A 23,512-nucleotide genomic window follows, 5' to 3' on the forward strand; every position below is an offset into this window, starting at 1 on the left:
CACCGGCACAATCCCAAGCACCACCGACATCTACAATTTCCCAAACAAATCACTCTCAGTATCACTTGACTACCAAACAAACTCAGAAGAAGAACCTTAGATCAAGCAAGATCTAAAAATCAAACAAATGAAAAAAAAGAAGCTGAGAACAACAACAAGAAGAAAAATAGCTCATAGAGACGTACTAGCCCAGGCGTAACAGGGCTTGAAATTGCCATTTCCGATCAGAGAAGCAACGATCAAGCGCAAATAATAATTCGTCGGATTTGAAAACACTCGTTTTAGTTTCCAAAAAAAAAAAAAAAAAAAAAAATTGGAAACCAAATTAACTTCGCTCCAGAACCAGATCTGGCAGATCTCGCCTGATAAATCGAACAAGAGAAAACAAAAGCAATGAATTGACCCAAAGGATTGGATCAAGTAAGTATAGAGAGATAGATGAATCCTAATAAAAGTAATAACAACAAAGTTTTTGGTAGACTCTCACAGAGTCACAGATATAGGAACGAGTGAACGAACTGTGTGTTTTTGAACGGTTAGTAGCTTAATAAGCTCTCTAGTCTCTATACATTTTAATCAATTTATTTGATTCTCCCCCAAAACAAAAAAAAATTACTAACCGACAAATTTAATTATGAATTNAAAAAAAAAAAAAAAAAAAAGGAATATAATACGGTTTTGGGATTTTATGCTTTTCTATCAAAATCAGGGGCCCATCGATAGAAAGGGAATGCTTGCATGGTTACAAAAATATAATTTGTGTAGTGAGGAATTTAACAACCAATACTACACGTTTTATTAGATTTGTGTCCTAGCTATTAGTTAGAACTTTAGAAAGAAGTACGAGACAAGTTCAGGGATAAAAATAAAGAGACATATTTTGTTTTACACTCGCTGGATCATACATTTTGATTCTCAATTTGTATCAATTACAGTACGCATAGATTCCAATAATTAACAAGGACATGTATATTTCTGGATGTAATTTTGAGTGGCGAGATGCTGAAGATTTTTTTTTTTTTTTTTCTCACATTTTTGTGTGACATGTAATGTTTCTACTTTCAAACCTTATCTCATCATTGTACTCTAAATATTATTACTAAAAAAGACTAGTGAATGATTGATTTCGGATCACCATCCTCAACGATGAAGTCTTTCGTATGAACCAACGTCTAATAACCTAGCAGGAGTCATGGTCATATATATTTTTTTTTCTTCTTCGTATAAGCAAATTATTTGTGTTCGTATCAAACATTTAAACATTTAACAATGACGAGGCTGTGCTAATGCGATGTGGTCGTGTGTATTCATATTGTTTGTCAAAGACGCGTTTCTTTAATTAGACAGACTTTATTTAGTTACAGTAACAAGAAGTTTATTAACATTGCAATCATTTTCGAGTAAGAAAATTGAAACTTTAATAATATTCACCGACATTAGATGTAGCTTAGGTACTCTGTCCATTTTCCTATAGTTTGAATTTTTAGGATCCATGTATATTATATTGACTTTGTGAATTTCTAATTAGTATCACCCGTAGGCCGTAGTAGTCTCTAACAGATAGTGTATACAACTAAGTCTATTAAATCTATTAGTCTGTTTTAAGACACTTTCTTTGGTTATTATACAATATTTGATGATCAAAATTTAGCTTATATAAAAGTTAGTTAGTTCTTGCACAATTGCTTGAAGAGTCTTACAATCATTTTGCTACGTTGGTAACGAAGATAGGAACTTAACATTGAAGAAGACAGTACTGTGGTTTGTTTTCATTGACCGACGACAAAAAGTTGAAGACGATAGAAGAAAATGACCATTAAACTTGAACCCAAAAGTACCAAACCGAATTTATAAGATATATTCGATTAAGACCTAAACCGGTAGTACTAAAATAGTCGAGAGTCGAGACCCAGAACAAAAAGTTATTCGATCTGAAGCCGAACACTCGAATACACTGGGTGACTTGGCTTATGTTATGTTGTTTTAAAAGGTAAATTAACCGATTAATTTTATTATATTTTGGTTAAAGAATAAACCGGTGATTAAAACTAAAAAAAAAAAGAAAAAACTAAGGGAGAAAATTGCAAGTTAACAGGCCGAAGATATAATATATGCCATAGGGCCCAAGAGGCCAAGACCCAAAACATTTAAAACCCTAATTTCGTTTTATCATAGTTCCTTCTCAATCTCCCGGTCTCGAAGATTTCACTTTTAACAGTTTCTCCCTTCTCCCTCAGTTAATTTTAGTTTTTTTTTTTGTTGTTGTTATTTTAGAGTGTTTAAAAAAATGGCTGGGGGATCATCAAAGAGGTCTAAAAGAGCAAGACTTTGTGATGACAGTGAGTCGGAAGACATAAGGGACCAAGAAAACGTTAAGGTATAATAATAGTTTTTGTTGTTGCTTGATTTCGTCTGGTTCATGTTAATTATTTAGATGGCTGTGTAGGTAAATTTTATTTGTTTGGGGATTCTATTTAATTTTCAGGTCAAAAGCGATTATGTATTTATTATCTGATGAGATAGAGGATGATAGCGAGGAATATAATGAGGGAGATAGTGAAGATGGTAACGAAGGAGATGATAGCGAGGAATTTGAAGATGGAATTGATAAAGAAAGTGAGAGCGGCGATGATGACGACAATAAAGATGCTGAGATGGAAGAGCTTGAGAAAGAGTTCAAGGAGCTTCGTTCACAAGCACAGTAAGTAAGATTCCATTTTTTGAACTTGTGATAGTTTCTCAAGACTGTCATTAGTAAATTCTTCTAATTTGTTTCTAAAATTGGTAGATAGATAAGTCTTATCAAAGAGTGAGTGTTGGCTACATACATTTGGAAGTAGGTTCAAATTCAATTCAAGCAATTGGATTTACTTAACAAACTTTTTTTTTTTGTTGAAGATTAATTTATGTCTGTCAGATAACTCTCTCTCTCTCTCTCTCTCTTAATCGTGGTGTACAGTTTAATATTAAAATGAGCGAATGAGAGCCATAAAAAAAAAGAATCTTGTTTGCTTAATAAAACTTGTTCCTTTTGGTACAAGGATATATTGAGGAATCTGAAGCGTGATAAGGGCGAGGATGCTGTTAAAGGTCAAGCGGTGAAGAACCACAAGGTATGACATTTTTTCTACAGTTTGTGAACTAGTAGTCTACTAGTAAATCAAATATGCATGCAGTTGCACATGTATATTTTTTTTTTCACTATATGTTAATGAAGTCCCTTAATCTGGAGTGAATTTATGTTTAAGAGACAATTCAATTTCATTTCTTTTGTGCTCTATGTGAAGCTCTTTGGGATAAAATTCTGGAGTTCAGATTCTTACTTCAGAAAGCATTTAATAGTTCAAACAGATTGCCACAGGTACGCTATTCTCTTCTCCCATTCTATTTTTATGGTTGTTTGTTTCCTTCATGCTTATGACAGAAGCTAATCCTCCTCTTCAGGAGCCTGTGAAATCGTCGTTTTGTTCGGAAGATGAGAATGTCTCGACAGCATATACAGTTCTAGTTACTTCATCTAAGAAGACATTAGGCTCCCTCTTGGAGTTGCTAGAGGTATGTATGCGTAGGCTTGAGATTCAGTAAACTGTATACTGTCACTTTAGTGTTTTGTCTCACTCGTTTTATCCAAAATAATTATTTTTGCAGGCTTTGCTTGAGAAGAACCCCTCGGTTGATCTACAACAACTGAATAATAGTATGCCTTATTTTAATACAGAAAACATAATTATTATCAGTATAAGCAAGGGTCAATTTATAACATCGCTGTTTTTCTATCTGGTCAGGAACAGCTAGTGCAGAATCCAATAAATCAGATACAGAAGATAACGATGAATGGCAACAAATAGCTGACTTACAGAAAAGGTATTCGAGCCTAACTGTACAACTTCAAAAGCTCTTGTCCTGTCCAAGCAAAAGATTTCGATTTAGTAAAAAACTTGATTGACTTCATTCGGAAATCAGTCTGAACTGATTATGATTTATATTTTCATTGCCAACACAAAACTGATCTTTGCCATGTAGAATGTCTGTATTCCGAAACAAAGCTGTGGACAAATGGCAGAGAAGAACACAAGTCACAAGCGGTGCAGCTGCTATTAAAGGAAATCTCCACGCCTTTAACCAGGTATAGACAACAAACCCTATAAACCTTTTTTGCTCTTATACAACTGCGGATTAACCAGGAATCTAACTTGACCATTTTTTCTATATATATATAAAAAAAAAACAGAATGTTAGTGAACAGGTGGCTTCATACATGAGGGATCCAAGTAGAATGATCAAACAAATGCAACAGTCAAGATCTACTGTTGCTGTTTTTGGCACTGTAAGTTTTTTTTCTTTGATAAGAAAAGCATCCAAGATCAGCTTCTCTTCAGTAAGTTCTAATCTTGAAATTTCCATCCACAGGTCCCTGGGGAAGCCATGGAACCAAATCAAGAGGTAGAGTTACAATTTTCTCTAACCAAGTCAATTGTATCAGTCTTATTGATTATCTTTATTAGGCCAATTGTCTAACATGTGTTACTCTTTCTTGTTCAGGAAAGACAACTTGAAGGAGACCCTGAACTTATAGAAGATGCTGAATTCTATCAGCAGTTGCTGAAGGATTTCATTGAGACCATCGATCCAGCTTCCTCAGGTATTCATCTTGGAATCATTAGATTGTTATATCCAACAACTCGGAACTTGATTTGTAGTTTCTGGTTTCCCGTAAAGACAGTCTATGGTATATACTGAAAATCTCTATTTGCCAATGGCAGAAGCGGCATACTATGCAATGAAGAAGTTTCAGACGAAGAAAAGGAAACTTGTGGATCGGCGTGCCTCTAAGAGCAGAAAGATCAGGTATAATAAATACAACACACATACCGTAGTTTTCAAGTCTTTTTTTCTCCCTCTCCCCAATTCTCTCTTTTAAATCATTTGTGTGTAAAAAAAAACGAAACAGGTATAATGTTAATGAGAAGATTGTCAACTTCATGGCACCACGACCGGCAAAGATACCTCCAAACACTGCGGATTTGCTGAAGAATCTGTTCGGTCTAAAGACCAGAAACGTTCTCTCTGAAGCATAAACTATTATTTATCAAACAAACCGCAATTTTGAAACGCAGGAAAATATGACTCTTATTTTCGCGTGGTGTTTTGTTGTATTAGTAGCGACTTTGTAAGCCAGAAGTTATAGTATAAAAAAAAAAATACACAAAATAAAAGAGTTAAAAAATATATACCACGTGTCAAGAAGTTGATGGGACTGAAAGTATATAGTAACGCTGGAATTAGGCAATTCTTTAGTCGTTTCGTTTTATATATAACAAAGTTCAAAACAAAGAGATCTTCGTAATCACCAATTTTGCTTCTTCTTGATTTTTTTTTTTTTTCTTCCAAGATTTTCTCGGGAAACAAGGCAAGAAAATCTGACATTCCTGGAAAATGATCAAGGGAGGTGTGAGAAATATAGGTTAGTTTTTTCCCGGCATAATCTTCTTCTCTCTTTCTGAGTTTTTTTCGTTTGTGTAAATCGCAAACCGCCAAAAATTGTCCAAGTCGTCACTGCCGCCCTTTCGTCACCGTCGCGTTTTATTTGATTCTTTTTTTTTTCTATACTAAACGCTGATTTCGCCTTTTCTCCGATAAACCCTTTCTTCTTTCTCACGTAACGGCTCTGGTCTCTTGTCCCTAGGTTTTCCTCCTTCTATGTCTGAATTAGAAGATGAACGCTCGATTTCGCTTCGTCAGGTAAAAATATTACTAGGGTTTTTGCTTATTACGTGTCAAAGTGATCATCATATATTCAATTCATTGGGTTCTGTCTGGTCATCTTTTCCTTTTATCTTTCTCTTGTGTGGTGTAGCTTATGGCTAACGAAGGAATCATTCCGTCTTATAAAGACGAGGAGAAACGTAGAGTTGTTATTAGTAAGCTACGAGGGGTACGGTACATTCGATTTTTTTTTTAATTAAGTCTTTGTTTTTTTTGTTTTGTTTCTTGAGTTGAACAGTGATTGATTGATGTCTCTGAGTTCAATGAACAGATAGTGGAGAGATGGGTTAAGAATGTAGCCTGGGAACGCCGTCTTTCTCAACATCATGTTGACGCCACCAACGCCACCATTCTTGCTTACGGCTCTTACGGTCTTGGGGTGATTTTTTTTTATCTTTCTATTATTCCTTTTTTCCTATTGTTTTAGTAACGAGTACTCTGCAACTTTATCAATGTTATGTGCATCGTTAATAAGAAGCAACTAATGTTGAAGAATATGTAATGGTGAACCATCGTCTATTGCACGTTTTAGCTAACTGTTATTTGTGTCTCTTGACATCGGCCAGGTTTATGGTTCTGAATCAGACATTGACGCTCTCTGCATTGGTCCTTTCTTTGCCTCAATGGCTGTGAGTTTTGCCTCCTTTGTTGAATGATTCTTAATTTTTTGTTTCCGTAAAATTTGAGATTGTTCTCTCTTATTGGTACAGGAGGATTTTTTCATCGGCTTGCGTGATATGTTGAAAACTAGACTAGAAGTTTCCGAGCTTCTTTGTGTTAAAGATGCAAAAGTTCCTCTGATCCGCTTTAAGTTTGATGGGATCTTGGTTGATCTTCCATATGCTCAGCTTAGAGTATTATCCATTCCACACGTTGGTTCATTTCTCACAACTTTCTAAGTCCCAGTCTAAATGATTTTTTGTATGATCTTGTTCGAAATTTAACTTCGAGCGCTTCAGAATGTAGATGTGCTTAATCCTTTCTTCTTGAGGGATATTGATGAGACAAGTTGGAAAAGCTTGTCTGGAGTTCGCGCAAATAAATGCATACTTCGATTAGTGCCTTCCTTAGAGGTAACAGAGATTCTTGATTCCTCCAGCATTACTGATATAGACCATGTCAACTTCTATTTTATTGAGTAATCTTCTTCTTATTTTAGCTATTCCAATCATTGCTGCGGTGTGTCAAATTATGGGCAAAGAGGCGAGGTGTATACGGTAACGTAAGTGTTATATAAATGAATATCAACCATTGCTCATAACTTGTTTAATTGAGTTTGTTTTTTTTACTTGTTTCAGTTGAATGGATTCCTAGGGGGAGTTCATCTGGCTGTTCTTGCTGCATTTGTTTGTGGATATGGACCCAATGCTACATTGAGTTCCCTTCTGGCAAATTTCTTCAACATATTTGCTCATTGGCCATGGCCTACACCGGTGGTGCTGCTAGAGGATACTTATCTACCTACTGGGTCTCCTCCAGGCTTAATGCCCATCCAATTGCCCTGCGGTCCACATCAATTCTGCAACTCCAACATAACAAGAAGCACATTTTACAAGACAATGGCAGAGTTTCTACGAGGGCATCATTTGACAAAGGTTAAAAGTCTTACTTTCTCAGTGTTCCACCTAACCAAGTAGTGGTTGCTGTAGGGTTATATCCTGTTTGGCTATGCTTTTTGTTAAGTCTTTGGATCTTCCTTGAGGTTTATGTGGTAGTCCAAGTCCTTTTATGATGTTTTTTTGGTCTTACGATGACAAATTTCAGGATTACTCGAAACCCAACTTCAGTTGGAAGAATTTGTTTGAGCCCTATCCATATGTAAACACATACACGTGGTTCATCAAGATTCACCTCTCAGCTGCTAATCAGGAAGATCTAAGTAATTGGGTTGGTTGGGTTAAGTCACGTTTCCGTTGTCTTATGCTCAAGGTACGCACTTGCATCTTAATTTGGTTCAACTCTTTCAGTACAAACATTCTGCCTTGTTCTGTGGTCTCTGTCTCATAGTATGGCCTTAATTTGCTTTATTCCACATATAATCTATAATGCAGATAGAGGAAGTCTATGGCTTTTGCGATCCAAAACCAACAGAGTATGTCGAAACCTATGCAAAGCAGCCAAACATTGTATATTACTGGGGACTGCAGCTCAGAACCATAAATGTTTCAGACATTGAATATGTGGAGAAAACCTTTCTGACGAATCTTAACAGTGGAAGCTTCCAGGGATCAGTCGGTAGAATCAATTTATCGGTTGTGAAAGCATCCCAGCTGCCTTGGAATGGTGGTGATTGTGCTAAGAAGGTGACAAGGACTTGTTGGAGAATCAGAATCCCGGAAGATAAGCAGCAATGCAAGAACGTCCCGGTTTACTCAAAGCATATGCCCGGTTATGTGGTTGGGTATAAGAAGATGGATAACAAAGAGGCTGAGGGTATGGAGGTTAAATGTTAGCTAAGTTGTGTTAGTAATGATGGTTTTGCCTTTACACTTCTGTCTTTAATTTGAGCTTTTGGCCGGTATGTGTGTGCCTATGAGTAGAGATGTAATGTTTGCAGGGAGAAACTAGTTTGACTTTTCACTTTCTAACTTTGTAAAATGTCTCCTGACCAAATCTAGTTGTTATATTTTCTCAGTTAGTTTCCTTTGACATGACATGATTAGAAGTGAAACAAGAGACAACAACACAGTTGCATATACCGAAAGGTACACAGACATCCCAAAAAACAACAAGTTTACCACAAAAAAAAAAGAAGAAAGAGCCTTGACTAAATGTGAAGGCTCTTGACAGAATCTGTAGGGACTATAAGTACATGATCAAGCCACTCAACGATCCCCCAAAATTTCACAGCTACCGCGGTCTTTCAAGCGCGTGGCAAACCCATCAAGCTTCTCCAAGTGGCTACCTGAGTGTCATACCATCTGATCCATCAGCTGAAAGCAGAGTACACAACATTATCGATCTGGCAATAAGCATTTTTACACATAAAAGCACCCATCACCGGATCAACCTGTTCCCATCTACCTTCCTTGGAGTTGTAAGCAGCCACACATCTCCTAGTCCAAGGCATAATGTGCAACTTCACGTCAAAAAATTCGGTTCTGCAGATTATAAACATGTCTTTAGTCTCGCTGCAATTATATCTTTCGATCATGGGCGCTAGCGGAAACTGACGTAAGCTCCACGCCCAAGTTCGGAGCTTTGCTCCACGTGTGAGACCGGCAATCCAGAATCGAGACGCTATAGAGGGTGGGGGGCGCTTCGTAGGTGGAACGTAGCCAAAACGTAGACAATATTGTAGGAGATATAGTCAATATTGTAGATTCCAGAACCCACCGTGACGAAATTCCAAAAATCCGCAGGAGGAGATTAGGAATTGCCAAAACGTAGCCACTTGACTTCTTCTTCTCCTCCTCCTCCTCATCATCACTGGTTAGGGTTAATCAGGTTTCGGGCTGAGGATGAACCAGTGATATAATCAGGATCGCACACTATGCACAGATAGAGACAACTCTCGGTGTGGTCGGAGAGTGATCGGGCATTGTAAAGCTCCGATGAAACTATTGCGTCAAGTGATTATTTATTTCATTATTTGATAAATTACTTAAATAAATGTGTAAAGAAGTTTAAAACAACTGTGAACGAAAACTTCTTGATTTTATTAATGTCGTGAACTCCTACTATATATTTTTATTGATTTCAGACGAAGATATTATTAAAAAAAAATATATGTATACAAAGTAAAGTTGGGAAGTGGTATAATTGCAAACAATTCAGATTGAATAAAATTAATAAGAGAGGGAGAGAGAGATATGTGTTTAGAGGTTGAAGATGGCAGCACCACTTGATGGCTTGGATGCAAATAGGTAAAGCTCCATATCTTCTTCCTTCACAACTCCTTTCTCTACTCTCTTCGTGTAGTATTTCTCCTGTAAATACCCACAATTCCGTTTCTTTTACTACCAAAACAATGACCACAACATTAGTGTCCTAACACCATAAGGATTTTTTATTTATTACCTTGACTGCGTCAATGAATTGAGTAACACCAGATTCCTTAACCAAGGCCACTGCGCAACCTCCCCATCCAGCTCCAGTCAGTCTTGCTCCAAGTGCTCCATTCTCCCTGCAAACTTCAACCAGTTCTTCTAGCTCGGGGCAACTGCAAGATTTCATCAAACTCAAAATCAAAATCCTCTTTCACACATTCACCGGTTTCACTCTGAACATTTGATCTTTAGTTTATGTACCTGCACTCGTATAGGACACTGCAGCTGTGATGGCTTTCATTCATGAGATCACCTAGTTTCTTTAACTTCTCTTCGTCACTGCACGCATTTTATGTTTCATAGTATTAAGGTTCCGGTAACAATTTAAACAGAAGTTTCATGGAGAAAAATCGGTCTCACCTTAAGCTTGAATAGACTGTGTCCTTGAAACCATGAACCCTCCGGGCTTCTGAATAAACGTGTGCAGCTCTCTGTTGATGATCGTAAGCATACCCTTGTTAAGACTCAGGGAAAAAAAATGAAAACAATATTCCACAGGTTTGTACATTTATACTTTACCTGATGCAATTTGAAATGTGTGGCAGCATTGAGTACAGCCAAAGATGTTGGATCATTATTCAAGATTGATGGTAATTCCTCTTCCAGGACTTTCTCAATCTCCTCAGCCGTGTATGGTTCTTCTTTTAGATATTCCTACAGCATAGAAAATAGCGCATAAAACTCCAAATATCTTTTTAGATATCAACTAAATAGATTTAGAGATAAATTAACATCAAGCCGTCTGTTTTGGCAGAGACTGATTGATGAGTACCTTAACAGCAAGAAGAGGATCAGATGACCCACGATCACCAGCAAATGACACACATAATCCCTCCACATCAGAGAGTGTCTTAACTTTTGATATGGCTTCTTTTGGTTCCATTCCGAGCTTAACACCAAGTATGATCTACAAAGCCACATGGTAGAGAGAATCATATCCCAAACAAAGTTAAAGATATTGCAGCAGAAAAGTTATACACTATGACTTACAGAAGCAAGTCGACACTCAACGACCCTGTTATTGTAATTCGTAGCAGCCGTGACGGCCTTCTGCGACTCTGCAAGAGAATGTGCAATTACAAAACTCCCTCCATCAGGGAGTTTCACATCAGTTGCCCGGACTGGGTTGAAGTCAATAAGCTCAGCAAATCCAGTTTTAGCCATGATAGATATTGCCTGTGGAAAATGATTAAAAATTGATCAATCCAGAGTCAGAAATAATTATGGATAAAAAAGTAAACAAATCATGGATTATTCGAGACCTGGTCCATCCCACCAGACTGTGTTCCAATGTGTCGTTCACAGTCACATGTAAGCTGTGCAAGTTCTTTCTAAAAGGCAGAGAGAAGTTGGAGATTTCAATAATAAAAAAGAGATCTATGAAAAGCCTTGCATAGAGCATGATTGAGTAATATACCTTTTCAAAGTTTTGCCCAAAGACAGCCATAATAGCTATTGTTGCTGAGCAAACGAATGCAGCAGAGCTTGACAACCCAGAACCTACATCAAGACAATCCAGTTTAAGCTTTACAAGTAAAATGATAAAACTTTTTGGGTTCCGTGAGTATCATGATGCAATCTCATTAATAGGGGAACCATACCTGTAGGAACAATTCCATCAACAAGCACATCAAGTCCAACTGGTGAACCAAGATTCACACCTTTTGACTTTGCATACTCATGGAAACCTTTGTACCTGTAAGAATCGGAGAAAAAAAATCATAAGACAAAAAAAGTGAGATATCTCAGTTTCTAATGGGACACTAGAGCACCAAAACGAAACCCCTTACGCGCAAATGAAGTAATGGCCCCATTTGTGACTCTTCAAGTCAATTTCCTGCAAAAAAAATTTAGCATATACGATACGTAAAGCATTAGTATTTTTAGCAGTCCAAGATCTCAACTCTATTGTGTGAAAAAACAGAACAATGCAAACAAAGACAAAATTTTAGACAGCAAATTCGACACTGGAGCTGTAATGCTATAACGAGGAAGAGAAAGATTATTATATAACCTGGTCAGGATCAGCAGGATAAGTACACATAGAGTACTTATCATTAACATTTGCAATCCGAAGCTGCTGCTTTTGATCTTCAGATTTCCTAATTGCCATAATTGTATCCTGACGAATAGCCATTGGTAACACAGAGTATCCTTCATAGTCTATGTGCTCTCCTATCAAATTCACTCTTCCTACACACACACACACACAAATCAAAAAACACACCATTCAATTTCACAATCAATACCCAATACAAGATCATCTGACCTTGTCCTCCAACTCTACGATAATTAGCTAGAAACCAATTAATTAATCATAAGTCGATGAATTTCCAATTTTGACAGGGAAAAAAAAAAAATTGATTTACCAGGAGAGCGAGCGAAGAGTTTGGGAGAAGCACCGAAGGTTTGGTTGAAACTGGACATCAAAACATCGAATCGTCGTGTAGCTTCTTGGAGAAGAGATCCTTCGCCGTAGACAGGCTCAAGGGATGTGAAGATCGGGACCACCGATACGTCTTCTTCTTGTTTCGCCATTTTTTTTCTCCTCTCTCTTTCTCGAACGATCACTTGTCGTCGTCACTCTCAACCTCTTTCTATATATCTAAATCTTATATAGTATGATGATGTTCTCACAGTTGTCACGAAGCGTCTTCCTTGGCTTGCGCATAATTATTAGGGATATTGGATTGCCACCGATCTTATTTATTTCTCTAACAGATAGATAGATACTTGTTACTATTCTTTGTTAGATTATATCTGTTTCCGGAATTATTTGAATATTTTGTGAATATCTAATCTTACTTATCCAAAACCTCCTTTAGATATTCTGGATTCCAGAACACGTTTGGATATCTTTTATCCTATTTTAATTCGTTGAAGATATTACATATTCCAAATAAAATGATGTTTTTTTTACTCAAAAGTTAAATTTGTAATTAACACTAGAGACAGTGTCGTATTTCGAATTAAATTTTTGACGTGTCTGAGTTATACATCCCGTAAATAATAAAAGGGAAGTGTAGATTATAATTTATAATATGGGTTATAAAATTAATTATTTGATAGGTTATATGTTATATAAGTTATAACTATTAGTTAAATCTCGATTTGAAATCCTCTTAGAAAGGATATTCCTAAAAAAAAAAAAATTTCCATTAAATATTTAAGTAAACATATATATAGACAACAAAATCTCAAAAATTAATATTATTTACAAGAACTTTTAAAAACAATCACTTTTAACCCGAGTCCTAAATTTCAACTTAACTTTTATTCACAACAATTTTTAAAAACAATCACATCAATTATATTTTATATAAAAACTACGATATAAATTAAAAAAATTCTAACTCGTGCTCTAGCACGGGTCCTAATCTAATATTATTATTATTATACGCAGAAAAAACACGATAATAATTATACATATAGTATAATTAATTTAAAGATATATATATATATATATACTTATACAGTACTAATTAAAAAAAAAAGCCGTTTTGGTTTTTTAGGTGTTGATGTTGATTAAGAATTTTAATGCTTAAAAATTAGAATTCGGTTATGATGCAAGTTTTATCATATATTTTTGAATTTAATAATCAATCTATTAAAAATGAAATCGAAATTTATGCAACAAGATTTTGCAAAATAGTATCCCTCAAATATTGGAGTCTCTCTCCCGGAAGAAAGTGGTTGTGAAGGAGATCTTGACACGAGTGGCTTCTTCTTCACTCAAAAAACTTGTTCAATTCTCAGCCTCGCATTGATGAGTTTTCTAACACAGAACAGAAGCATTGTCTCGTGAAGGAATTATGAAGTGATTTTACCAAACAAGGTAGTGATGTAGAAGAGGAAGGGATCAAAATGTCTAGCAAATTAAAGCCGCGTCAAAAGGACACAAAGCGGCAACATATCTATATGGAATGATCTCCTTTTCTCGTGATGGCCAAGTTGCGCAAAATGGTATGGAGATATTCAAGTCTTCCTTTTTGTCGTGGAATTTTCCCCCGTGAAGACTAGGAGAAACATGGTAGAGTGTCTGGCTATGGATAAAATACAAATATAAAGATTTTTTGTGGGAAATATTGGGCTCCTTGATCGTAGTTGCGCTCGCCATGACACGAGAGGTTTATCCCGGCAAGAGACCAAGAGTGTGAGTCTTGTCTTTTGTTTGCATGCGGAACCTGCCCGTTTCCTTTTCTTGTCTCATAAAAGTTTCAAGCCCCTAGTGTGTTACAATTTGCGAGTTTGAACCCAAACCTCTCAACAATAGTACTGCGATATTTACTCTAGTAGTTTGTTACAAAAGAGTTCAAATGCAAGTTAATAGAGGAGGAGGCTTGAAGAGAAAGAAGAGGACAATGCATCATGGCCACTCCCATGTGCCTCCTCATACCTTTTATAAGGTCACTTCTCTCCATATTTAATTCAAATAATTTTGCTTTTGTCACTTCTCTCTTGTTGTCGCTTAGTCATACTCCAGTGTTCATCCTCAAAAATTGTAAAATATAGAAAACAACAATTATTCGTAATAACTAATCTACGGTCACTTTACTGCAGTATATATCTTTTGGGGTTAAATTCATTTATATGGTAGTTACATAGTAAGATGCCATATTGAAAGGAACTAAAAGCATATCAAAGTTTCCATATTAGTTTATTTAAATTTTAAAAGACCCATTTTCCCCACTAACTGCAATAACGTAGACGTCAATTTCAATCCACGACGATTCTGAAGCTTAATGGTAACGACTAAACGACTTGATTAATCATATACTTTATAATGAGTTGAGGATCGTGAAATTGGGATATTATAATTAATCATATTTAATCAGTTCAAAACCACTACTAACCTTTAGTTACAGAGCAGAAGAAATCAACAGTTGGGACAGATGATATATTCTCAAACCGAATCTTCTATTTATATGTCTTTATATGAAAGTTTTGGTGTACAGAGAGAGAGAAGAGGAAAAGGATGAATATTGGGAAGATGACGAATTTAACCTCATCAAATCGGTGGAGGAGGTGGTGAGCCTGAGCCTGAGCCTGAGCCTGAACCGTAGCTGGAGAGAAGCTCAGCTAAAGAGTTCATGGCTCTGACTTGCATCTCCAGAGCCTGAATGTAATCCGTTGCTTCTTCTAGAATCACCGGTACTGATTCTTTCCCACAACCCGGAACTAACCGGCCTAGAACTCGAACTTTCCGGTTTACAGCCGGTATACTCTTTTTGTTCAATCTCACCACCGCCGAGACTCTTCGTTTTCTCCATCTGTTGTTCTTGGTGCTGTTCACCACCGTGGTGCTCATCACGGCCGGGATCGCCGTCGTCGTCGCTCTCGGACGTTTCTGTTTACGAAATTTCAGTTTGATCCGGTTAGCTAAGATAGCTCTGCTCCATAGCGTTCTTCCGCGAGCGGAAACGGCGAGGGCTCGGTCTGCGGCTTCACGGACGGCTCTGCCACGTTTCTGAGCCGTGGGAGATGATGTCGCCGCGGCGGAAGAGTTGAGGCGGACTTGTTGCAGCGCTTGGATCAGCTTGGCTGAGTAGATCCGTTGCTGCTTCTCGGATCTCCATCGCGTGTGGCTCTCACCGGAGATGGAAGCTGCACTTGTGCTAGACGTTGCGGCGGAGGAAACAGAGGATCTCTTCTTCTTCTTCTTCCTCCAAACGAGATCTGTAGGAGTACTCGTCGGCGGTTCATTATCCGAGATCAGAGACGCCATAACCAGAAGAATAGGTTTTGATCTCTCCTCAGTCTTCTTCTCGTATTCACAAAGCTACAGAGTACAGAGTCTGAGGAGGATAAAATTATGAATTTTGTAGAGACAATATTGGAAGACGAAGATATATATAAAAGGGACAGAGGTATCGACGGCGTCGTTTTCAAATGTAGCAGTTTTTAGTTGGACGGCGTCGTATTATCTATTTGTATTTGTATTTGTATTTGTTTCACTCGGGGAATTATTATTGTTTTAGCCAGATACGACAGTGGCATTTGTAATGCAGTACTATTGGCTATTGCATGATAAAGAATTCGTGAATACCACCAAGAAAAAAATAGTTTAATTTTCAACAGAAGCCTAATGGAAATAATAAATTATATATAATTAACTGGCTCGCAGAAGAGTAGAAGACTGGTTATGGAATTATTAAGAAGACATTATTAATGTGACGTAGAAAGCAATGTTTATGAATACATATATACTTACAAAGATCATAATGTGGGACTGTGGGTAGTATTAGTAAAAGGGGTATTTTTAACGATAGTTTTCCCATCACGTTTAGGGTTCAATCTTAGTTAGTAGTTTCTTCTTGCCTTCCTGGTAGGAGTTAAATATGCTTGGTTCATATATGATCATATCTAACATTATTTAAGAAAAACAAACTTGTATCGTATGCGTCATAAACTCATATAGTATTATACTAGTAGTCATATAAAGGCCGATACGTTGGTGGTGTAATGGAGGAGGAAGGTAGATTCAAATGGGATGAATGATGACATGTCACGTTACTATTGGAGAAATCCATTTATGACTTCTAGTGGTCGTTTTAGTGGACTGACAAGAGAAAAGAGAGGGGCCGAAAACTAAAACTTTGGATTTTGTATTCAGTGCAATCATTTCGTAAATTTTGTTGAAATTTTGTATAAATACAACTACTTTACGCATAAAGTAAAATACCAAACGAAATGCATGTGCGATGTAGGGTAGTGGCACTGCCTCTCTTTTAAGGCTTTATCAATTTTTTTTCCCCTGTAAAGATCACTAAAATTAACTCGTTTATTTTACTAAAATAAAAAAGAGTTTTCTATGTGTAATCTATCAACATGTATTAATAAATGTTCATTATATTGTGTGGATGTTTAACTACGTATTAGATTAATGAGTTTGTTGGGTGGGTATGTGGGAGTGGCATTTGGTCTTATATATCCTGCTGAATAAAGGAGCTTCTGAACTTCTCCATTTGGTTAGTATAAAATAGAAAAGTAGCTAAGACCAGGTTCTTTTTCTAGGATATATTACTGTTAGTTTGATTTTTGGAAATAATTTCTTATTATATAATTCAATAAAGTAGAGATTAACTAACATTATTTATGTTAGAAAAAAGTGCCACAATAGCATAAATTACTGTATAAAGATGTTTCAGGCGTAGAATGCAAGGGTGGAAAAGATGTTAAAACAGAGTGGATGCTTAATATTCATTTGGCCTAAGGGCCGGTTAATTATTGGATAAGTATTGTGGCATATTCTCTGTACCTTAGAAAGTTCTAAGTTACAATGATTGCACATGACAAATTAGTATGATAAAGAAAGAAACAACATATTTTATATCCAGTTATTCACAAATTATACTTGTTGACTAATAAATAATTACGCAAAATTAGCGCAATCCATACTTAAATTTTAGATGTGTAAGGATTTCAATTCATTTGTGAACCAATAAAGAAAACTTGTAATACTGATTTGGGATTATGTAAGGATCCTCAGCTAATCCAACATTAGACGGATCAACAGGCCAGCCACTAAACGTGGACCTAATTGAATTCTATTTGAAATCCCGAACCCTATTACCTAGGGTTCTATATAAAATTGAATTTGGAAATAATCATGAAGCTTATCCATACTTATAATTGCAGCATGTGCGGATATTATAGTAACAAAACATTCATACAGAACAATACTCGATAGAAACGTAAAAGTAAATAATAAATGAAAAGGAGTTTTGGAATTCTATTTTTAAAATGTAAAAACTTGTTTAATTTTTGTTTATGTTATATATGTTCTATGTAGGATGTAGTGTGTCTTTTTTTTTTTTCCTCTTTTTTTTTTTCTCATATGTTTATATAAATATCGATAGAAAAGTTGATAAGAAAGGAAAATTAAGTATAAAGTATGATGAAGGTGGCACAGAGATTGCCTCCCTAATTCTAGACACCAAAGATACTACGTGAACGACAGACAATGGGAGGAGAAGGACTATTTTTAAAAAGAAGAAAAAGAGAAGCACTGATGAGATAGCGGATGATGCTCAATCATTGTTTTTTAACGGTCTACTTTGAATTGCTAATATGAAATGATTAATAGTCTTTTGGTAAATTTAATATCAACTAAACGCTGTTCTGAGCCAAACATGAAATACTAACCTGTGTACGAATTTTTTCATATGATCTATTCCAACTTTTACATGCTTCGCGCTTCTGAAGTAGTATTGAGTTTTAGGTCCCCGGTTCCCAGTTATATATCAGCCAAACCTGTTTAAACAGCACAAATATGATTATTGTAAAGATTAGGTACACTAAATTATAAGCATTTCGAAGCCTAACTCTTAAGTTGCTCTCACTGTTTTACCAACAACACTGAGCAAACGTGACAGTTACTTGACCAATGACAACCTTTGTTGCGAATCTAAAAGCTGAATTTCCAATGATTTGCCTAGATGCCTAGGTTTAATACCAGCTTTTCATCATAAACGTGAAATATGTTTAGTGGGAATTCGAATTTGAAAGCAATACTCCGTTCTCACAAAAAAAAATCCCTAGACTTAACTATACAAACGCCATAAAAGCAAGCAAGAAAAATGATACAGACCATTGCTTAAAAAACACATAATATGGTCACTAATCAATGTCAAGACACAAAGACTATTATCATGAAAAAAAAACTCCAATAATTGGTTTCCAGTATCCCACTAATTCAAATCACTAAGCCGGATTTTTCTTTAATCACACAGAAACAGAGAAACTTTACTTCATCGACAAGAGCTGCTTTTCTTTAGCACATGTCATATATTAGTATATTTTTGTTCCTGTGTTAAGTGGCCTACTACTATAATCTCCAGTAGAAAAGCCAAACACCAGTCTGGATTATTCTGTCATTCAGTTTTAAATTACAGGAATAGTTCCCAATCCTAATCTTTGTAAAAGATCAAACTTAACACCTCAGAAGAGCTTATCCTAATATTTGTAAAAGATCAAATCAAGTAATTACATAAAAAAACTTCACATGCTGGACTTTCCACAGGGTTGTGTGGCTTATTATACTAAAAAGCTAAAAAGTAAAGAACAACTTGCATAAGAATGCAAACAAAGACTAGCACATGTCTTGGTAAGATCTATAACCTATTCATTTGAGAAGCACATGAAAACGAAATATAAGAAGCGAAGACATTACGTGGGGTTGCATTGCATTGTATCAAACAGAGCTAAGAATGGAAACATCAAGGTATATTAGAACCTAGCAACTTAAATGCTACAGAAGCCTATGCATTAAATTTGTGATGCAGAAAAGACTTTGCATTTGGATAACACAAGTCACCATAGATGAGACTATCAAGTGTCATATCAGTTGATGTGCCAATAACGTGTTAGGGATCATTCATCGGTTAGGAATGAGACTAACTAGCAGCTTATGAGGCCTACTTGCAGCCTCACTCTCAACCTACCAATGGATCTAGTGAGACTACCTAATTGGGCCTCTCATGTGCTAAATTTTCAACTTTCAATCAAAAGACTGAGGAAGTTTAACACAACAAAAAAAAAGTCAGAGAGAGAAGTAGGAGGCATTTCTACCGCGTAAGACTTCACTGAGATACTGTACTACTTTTGCTAGAGACTGTATATATTCAGCAATACAAACAGATCTGTAAATTCTAAAAACCGACAAAAAATGTTAAAACTGTTCATTCCTTTGGTAGACACATCCCAAAACTTGAAATATGTTATAGCGATGAAGCTCTACAGATGCCTAGTAGCTCACTTGAAAATTTGAAATTAAACAGTTGGGGACTTCATAAGCAGAGATGCAACTAAAAATGACAATCAGGATAGATGTGTTGTTGAAGGCAAATCACTACACAACCCCAATCCTATGCAACATTGATATTATGACTGTAATCATCTAATGAAAAGGAAACCAGAATCAATGTAACAAAGGTAAGAAAACTAGAGTGAGTTACCTTCATGTTGGAAGTGGTCCATAGTAATCAACGTTCTCTCCTGAGCTGAAGAAGACCACAAACGCAGCTACGATAGCCCAAAGGATGAAACTCAACAGCACAATGCGGAATTTCACAGTAACAATTCCATCGACCCAGCTACTTTCTTCAGAAGTGTCAACCGAGCAGATCAATTTTTTAAGCTCGTTGATCTCTGCACGCAAGAATTGCACAGAAGCAGACAAGTCCACAATCGAAAGGATCCGATCAGTAGAAGAAGTGTCAATACGAGCCTCCACACTAGTAATGGTTGGAACTGGAGAATCATCAGTCGGAAGACAAATCTCTGGCGTTGACGAGAAGTCTAGCTTCGATCCTTGAATAACACTCTGAAGAGAATATCATAATTCGAGCATCATCAGAGAGCACCCAAACACAGAATCGCTACGATTAAGGTTTAATTCTTCCTATTCGTTATCAATCACAGACCCAATCGATTCAATTTCCAAAAATAAACATCCGAATATGAACAGATCTGGGCGTTTGCAAAATAACAGATAAGAAGACATCGGCGGAAACGAAACCTAGTTTAAAAACGCGGAGAGAAGCTTACCTCAGCCTCGGAATCAGAGATCGGAGTAAATTCGATCGGATCCTTCGTGCTTTCAAAGAAACATCGGAAAAGGTAGCGTTCTGTCTCTTCTCCGCAACCTTCAGTTTCAGAGAAGCAAAAATTGATTGGAAAACTCAGTACTACGGTGGAGGAAGAAGAAGAAACAATGGCGATTTCAAGGATTAAACCAACCAAATTACCTTGCGATTCTTCATGTCAGGATCCTTGACTCTCTTAGCTCCGAGATCGGATGAGCGCGCGAAGTTTTTCCTGGGGATTTGAATATCCTTCATCTCTCTCTCCAATGTTTTCAAATTTGGAGCTCGTCAATGTTTTCGTAAATGTGAAATAGTGAACTAGAAAATATCAAACAAGAAGATATTTTTGTAGTATGCTTCTCTTCCATGGGCTTATACGGGCCGATAACAATTTGATGCAAAGCCCAATATAGATAGTTCTCAACCAACTAAACCGTCCGATTTTTGGTTCAATTGAGGTTTAATGGCATTATTTACCGAATCAGAGTTGTTTCAGTTTGTTTTGGGTTCGGTTTAGGACAGTTAACTAAATTAAAATTGAAATAAAACGGTTTGAAACTTGAATTTGGCTCGGTTTGGTATTTTCACCGAATAGCTTTAAGCTGCCTTTATTAGGGTTTCTAACGTTGAAGATTGAACACTTTTCGAACCTCAAAATCTCTCTGTTGCCGGAGATATCAATTCACCGAAACTCAAAAGAGGAAGAAAGAGAGAGAAGAGTTAGAAGCAATGGAGGGAACAGATGAAGCTGGGGCGGAGATAGCGATTGATTCAAAGGACTTGCAGCAACAAAGCAAAGCTTTCGACAAGCTTACCGATCGTGTCGAGGATCGCCAGCTCGATTCATCTCGTGTTCAATCGGTTTGTTTCTCTTTTCTCTTTCGCAGATTAGTAGTTTTGATTTGGGATAAAATCTGAAAAATATTTGAGCTCAGTTAGTAAATTGAAAGGTCGGTGTTGTGTTTCAGGCTATGGCTTCGATTGCTGCTTCTAGGGAGGCTGATCTGAATGCTAAGAGATTGAGGTAAAAAAAATAACCTTAGCTTTCTTGTGTTCTAAATTCTGGGAAAGGAGATGATTAAGGAAGCTATAACATAAGTCAAACCCGTTTGTTTTCTTCTAATCATATTTTAGAACTAAGTTGATACTGCACTACACTTGTAGTTGAGACTGTAGCTAATGTGTCTGTAGAAATTGGTGGTGTTTTATCTGCTTTTTTGGGGCTTAGTACACCAAGAGAGTGAATTTTAGAGATTCTGTTTGTTTCTTTACTTGTACACTTGAAGGCTATCTATTTAGTAGACTAATAGAAGTGAATTTTAGAGGATCTGTTTGTTTTATGACATTAGTCACATGAAGGTAGCATATATCAGTTGTGCTGTAACAGCTTTTACAAGAGAATACAGTGAGAATGAGATATCAGAATGATCAAACAAAACAAGTGGCAGTCATGTGATTTACGGATGAGTTTCGGAAATTATGCAGGGAGAAAGAACTGGCTTCTGTGAAGATCAATCCTGAAGATGTTGAGATTATTATGAACGAACTAGAGGTTAGCTTTTTTCCTTTTATCCATCACAAACTTAAACATGTATAGTTATGCCTGTGTGCACGAAGCTCAGAAGTTTGTCTCATTTGTAAATGAGCAGCTGGAAAAAAATGTGGTGGAAAGAACCCTAAGGGAGCATAAAGGGGATGCAGTTGCTGCGACTAGGGAATTGCTTTCTCGATATCCTCTATGATGGGCCATCTTTCTTTCTTTTTTTCTTACTTCCAAGGTTTTTTGTTTGTCTGAGAGAGGTTGAGAGATCAAAGTCTCCAAATATATTTAACTGAGTTGAAGTTGTCTATTACTGAATCACTCTCTCTTAAGATACCCTGAATACAGATACCGTTGATTCTGGGGTGGTGTTTTGTGTTTCTATCTTATTATCAAGATTTTAATTAAGTTGTTCCGGATTTACTTGGTCTTGGAGCTGTAAAAAGCATGTGGGATTATCATGGAACATTTGTACTACTTTCAAAGCAAAAGAAAACAAAACTGAAATAGTTGCTAGCAAAAGATTAAAATTAGTCTGATTCATTCTTATATTGGATACACAACGAGAACTTGCAAGTTCCAACCGAAGACAAATTTGTTGATTAACAAACTTCCAAGCTCTAATTTGACAACCTTTCCACGTGAGTTTGCATACTTTGGCCTTAAACTAATTCCAATAGATACAACTACATAAAAAAAATCCCCCAATGTCTACTCCCAAAGAAATACCCCATTGGTGTCACCATATTCACTCATAACTGTTGTTCTAAATCCCTTTGTTCTCTCTCACTGTACAAAATATCATCAAGTCTATCACGCTTCAACGCATTAACATTTAGTATGCGTATAATCTTAATAACATATGCAAGTCTAATCTCTTGCCCATCTAACCAAGTACTACATATTCAAGCGCGTGGTATTTTTGCAATCAACCTCACATCATATTCCTTTCATGCACTTCCTTTAAGCTTTCACAATAGAAATAGAGAGCAGACGCCAACCACCGAAATTACAGTAACTAACCTGAGCCATACTTTTTTTTGTAGTTTGTGTAATGACCCGAATACATCACACAACACAAGTCTCAGAATTCCAGTGGCTGTCTCTGCACACAGTCTCCTCCACGATGCCATTACACCATCCTACTGTTACTGCTCAAAATTAGACCAATTCTCTATCTTTGTCTGTTTTCATGAACGTCTTCAGAGTCTTGAAGCAGTGCGTTGAGGAACAAAAATGCAAAAACTTTTCTTCTGTTTAGCTGTCCTTTAGAGGAGAGTTGTCAGATAATGCAGCACGAGTCGCTTGGAACTGTATGGTATACTTTCTTTGTAGGTCTCTTAGTTTCTCCATCAGTTCTTGAAATGTAGGCCTCAGCTTTGTATCGCTGCCATGTGGGACGGACCAAAATAGAGACACAAATTAATGTCAGCATTCGCTGTGAAATATGTAGAACATTTCAAATCAATGAGAACCATAGTAACTAAAGGCTACACAGAGATTAATGCATGTTCCCTATGTTAATGTACCTGTGCCAACAGCTCTCCATTAATGAGATCCAACGAGGATCA

General features: G+C 36.6%; 5 protein-coding genes and 3 pseudogenes across 6 annotated transcripts in view; 3 read left to right on the plus strand and 5 right to left on the minus strand.

Annotated features, from left to right (window-relative positions):
• The window catches only part of LOC104703677, a 4,025-nt pseudogene extending 3,470 nt beyond the window's left edge, over positions 1–555 (minus strand).
• Positions 2,245–5,198, plus strand: LOC104703686 (annotated as a pseudogene).
• LOC104724949 (nuclear poly(A) polymerase 3-like) lies at positions 5,678–8,302 on the plus strand. The gene is made up of 10 exons (XM_019238288.1): positions 5,678–5,742; positions 5,858–5,935; positions 6,038–6,145; positions 6,333–6,395; positions 6,477–6,638; positions 6,726–6,839; positions 6,926–6,988; positions 7,065–7,361; positions 7,531–7,695; positions 7,818–8,302. The coding sequence occupies exons 1-10, from the start codon at positions 5,701–5,703 to the stop codon at positions 8,217–8,219; spliced, it is 1,494 nt and encodes a 497-aa protein (XP_019093833.1). The 5' UTR covers positions 5,678–5,700; the 3' UTR covers positions 8,220–8,302.
• On the minus strand, positions 9,452–12,592 carry LOC104725032 (galactokinase-like). Its single transcript, XM_010443663.2, has 13 exons — positions 12,185–12,592; positions 11,830–12,008; positions 11,606–11,652; positions 11,417–11,511; positions 11,233–11,315; positions 11,078–11,146; positions 10,806–10,991; positions 10,588–10,722; positions 10,335–10,469; positions 10,176–10,246; positions 10,017–10,094; positions 9,787–9,928; positions 9,452–9,695 (listed from the first exon to the last, which is right to left on the minus strand). The coding sequence occupies exons 1-13, from the start codon at positions 12,351–12,353 to the stop codon at positions 9,585–9,587; spliced, it is 1,500 nt and encodes a 499-aa protein (XP_010441965.1). The 5' UTR covers positions 12,354–12,592; the 3' UTR covers positions 9,452–9,584.
• Positions 14,609–18,050, minus strand: LOC104725130 (transcription factor bHLH148-like). 2 transcript variants are annotated; one of them, XM_010443768.2, is made up of 2 exons: positions 17,961–18,050; positions 14,609–15,610 (listed from the first exon to the last, which is right to left on the minus strand). In XM_010443768.2, exon 2 carries the CDS (start codon positions 15,538–15,540, stop codon positions 14,824–14,826), a length of 717 nt encoding a protein of 238 aa, XP_010442070.1. In that variant the 5' UTR covers positions 15,541–15,610; positions 17,961–18,050; the 3' UTR covers positions 14,609–14,823. The 2 variants fall into 2 exon arrangements, with proteins under 2 accessions (XP_010442070.1, XP_010442143.1); XM_010443841.2 differs by having other exon boundaries at positions 14,609–15,594; positions 17,961–18,046.
• On the minus strand, positions 17,984–20,695 carry LOC104725283 (annotated as a pseudogene).
• LOC104725359 (huntingtin-interacting protein K) lies at positions 21,012–22,349 on the plus strand. Its single transcript, XM_010444055.2, has 4 exons — positions 21,012–21,262; positions 21,370–21,425; positions 21,887–21,953; positions 22,051–22,349. The coding sequence occupies exons 1-4, from the start codon at positions 21,131–21,133 to the stop codon at positions 22,141–22,143; spliced, it is 348 nt and encodes a 115-aa protein (XP_010442357.1). The 5' UTR covers positions 21,012–21,130; the 3' UTR covers positions 22,144–22,349.
• Positions 22,464–23,512, minus strand: part of LOC104725455 (serine/threonine-protein kinase pakF-like) — a 6,167-nt gene continuing 5,118 nt past the window's right edge. The window contains exon 14 of the mRNA XM_010444158.2: positions 22,464–22,964. The gene's annotated coding sequence lies outside the window, so the exon portion shown is untranslated. The remainder of the gene's footprint in view (positions 22,965–23,512) is intronic.

Source organism: Camelina sativa, chromosome 1 (assembly GCF_000633955.1).
Source record: "Camelina sativa cultivar DH55 chromosome 1, Cs, whole genome shotgun sequence".
Lineage (NCBI taxonomy): Eukaryota > Viridiplantae > Streptophyta > Magnoliopsida > Brassicales > Brassicaceae > Camelina > Camelina sativa.

What these genes read in the sequence shown, in the direction of transcription:
- LOC104725032 (XM_010443663.2), bottom strand. Translation starts at nt 12,353, where the DNA reads ATGGCGAAACAAGAAGAAGACGTATCGGTGGTCCCGATCTTCACATCC. An exon ending in GGCCATTACTTCATTTGCGC is followed by an intron (nt 11,512 to 11,605) that starts GTAAGGGGTTTC and finishes CGATTCTTACAG; the next exon opens with GTACAAAGGTTTCCATGAGT. An exon ending in AGTCTGGTGGGATGGACCAG is followed by an intron (nt 10,992 to 11,077) that starts GTCTCGAATAAT and finishes CATTTTCCACAG; the next exon opens with GCAATATCTATCATGGCTAA.
- LOC104725130 (XM_010443768.2), bottom strand. Translation starts at nt 15,540, where the DNA reads ATGGCGTCTCTGATCTCGGATAATGAACCGCCGACGAGTACTCCTACA.
- LOC104724949 (XM_019238288.1), top strand. Translation starts at nt 5,701, where the DNA reads ATGTCTGAATTAGAAGATGAACGCTCGATTTCGCTTCGTCAG. An exon ending in GCTCGATTTCGCTTCGTCAG is followed by an intron (nt 5,743 to 5,857) that starts GTAAAAATATTA and finishes TGTGTGGTGTAG; the next exon opens with CTTATGGCTAACGAAGGAAT. An exon ending in TCCGTTGTCTTATGCTCAAG is followed by an intron (nt 7,696 to 7,817) that starts GTACGCACTTGC and finishes TCTATAATGCAG; the next exon opens with ATAGAGGAAGTCTATGGCTT.
- LOC104725359 (XM_010444055.2), top strand. Translation starts at nt 21,131, where the DNA reads ATGGAGGGAACAGATGAAGCTGGGGCGGAGATAGCGATTGATTCAAAG. An exon ending in ATTCATCTCGTGTTCAATCG is followed by an intron (nt 21,263 to 21,369) that starts GTTTGTTTCTCT and finishes GTTGTGTTTCAG; the next exon opens with GCTATGGCTTCGATTGCTGC. An exon ending in TTATTATGAACGAACTAGAG is followed by an intron (nt 21,954 to 22,050) that starts GTTAGCTTTTTT and finishes GTAAATGAGCAG; the next exon opens with CTGGAAAAAAATGTGGTGGA.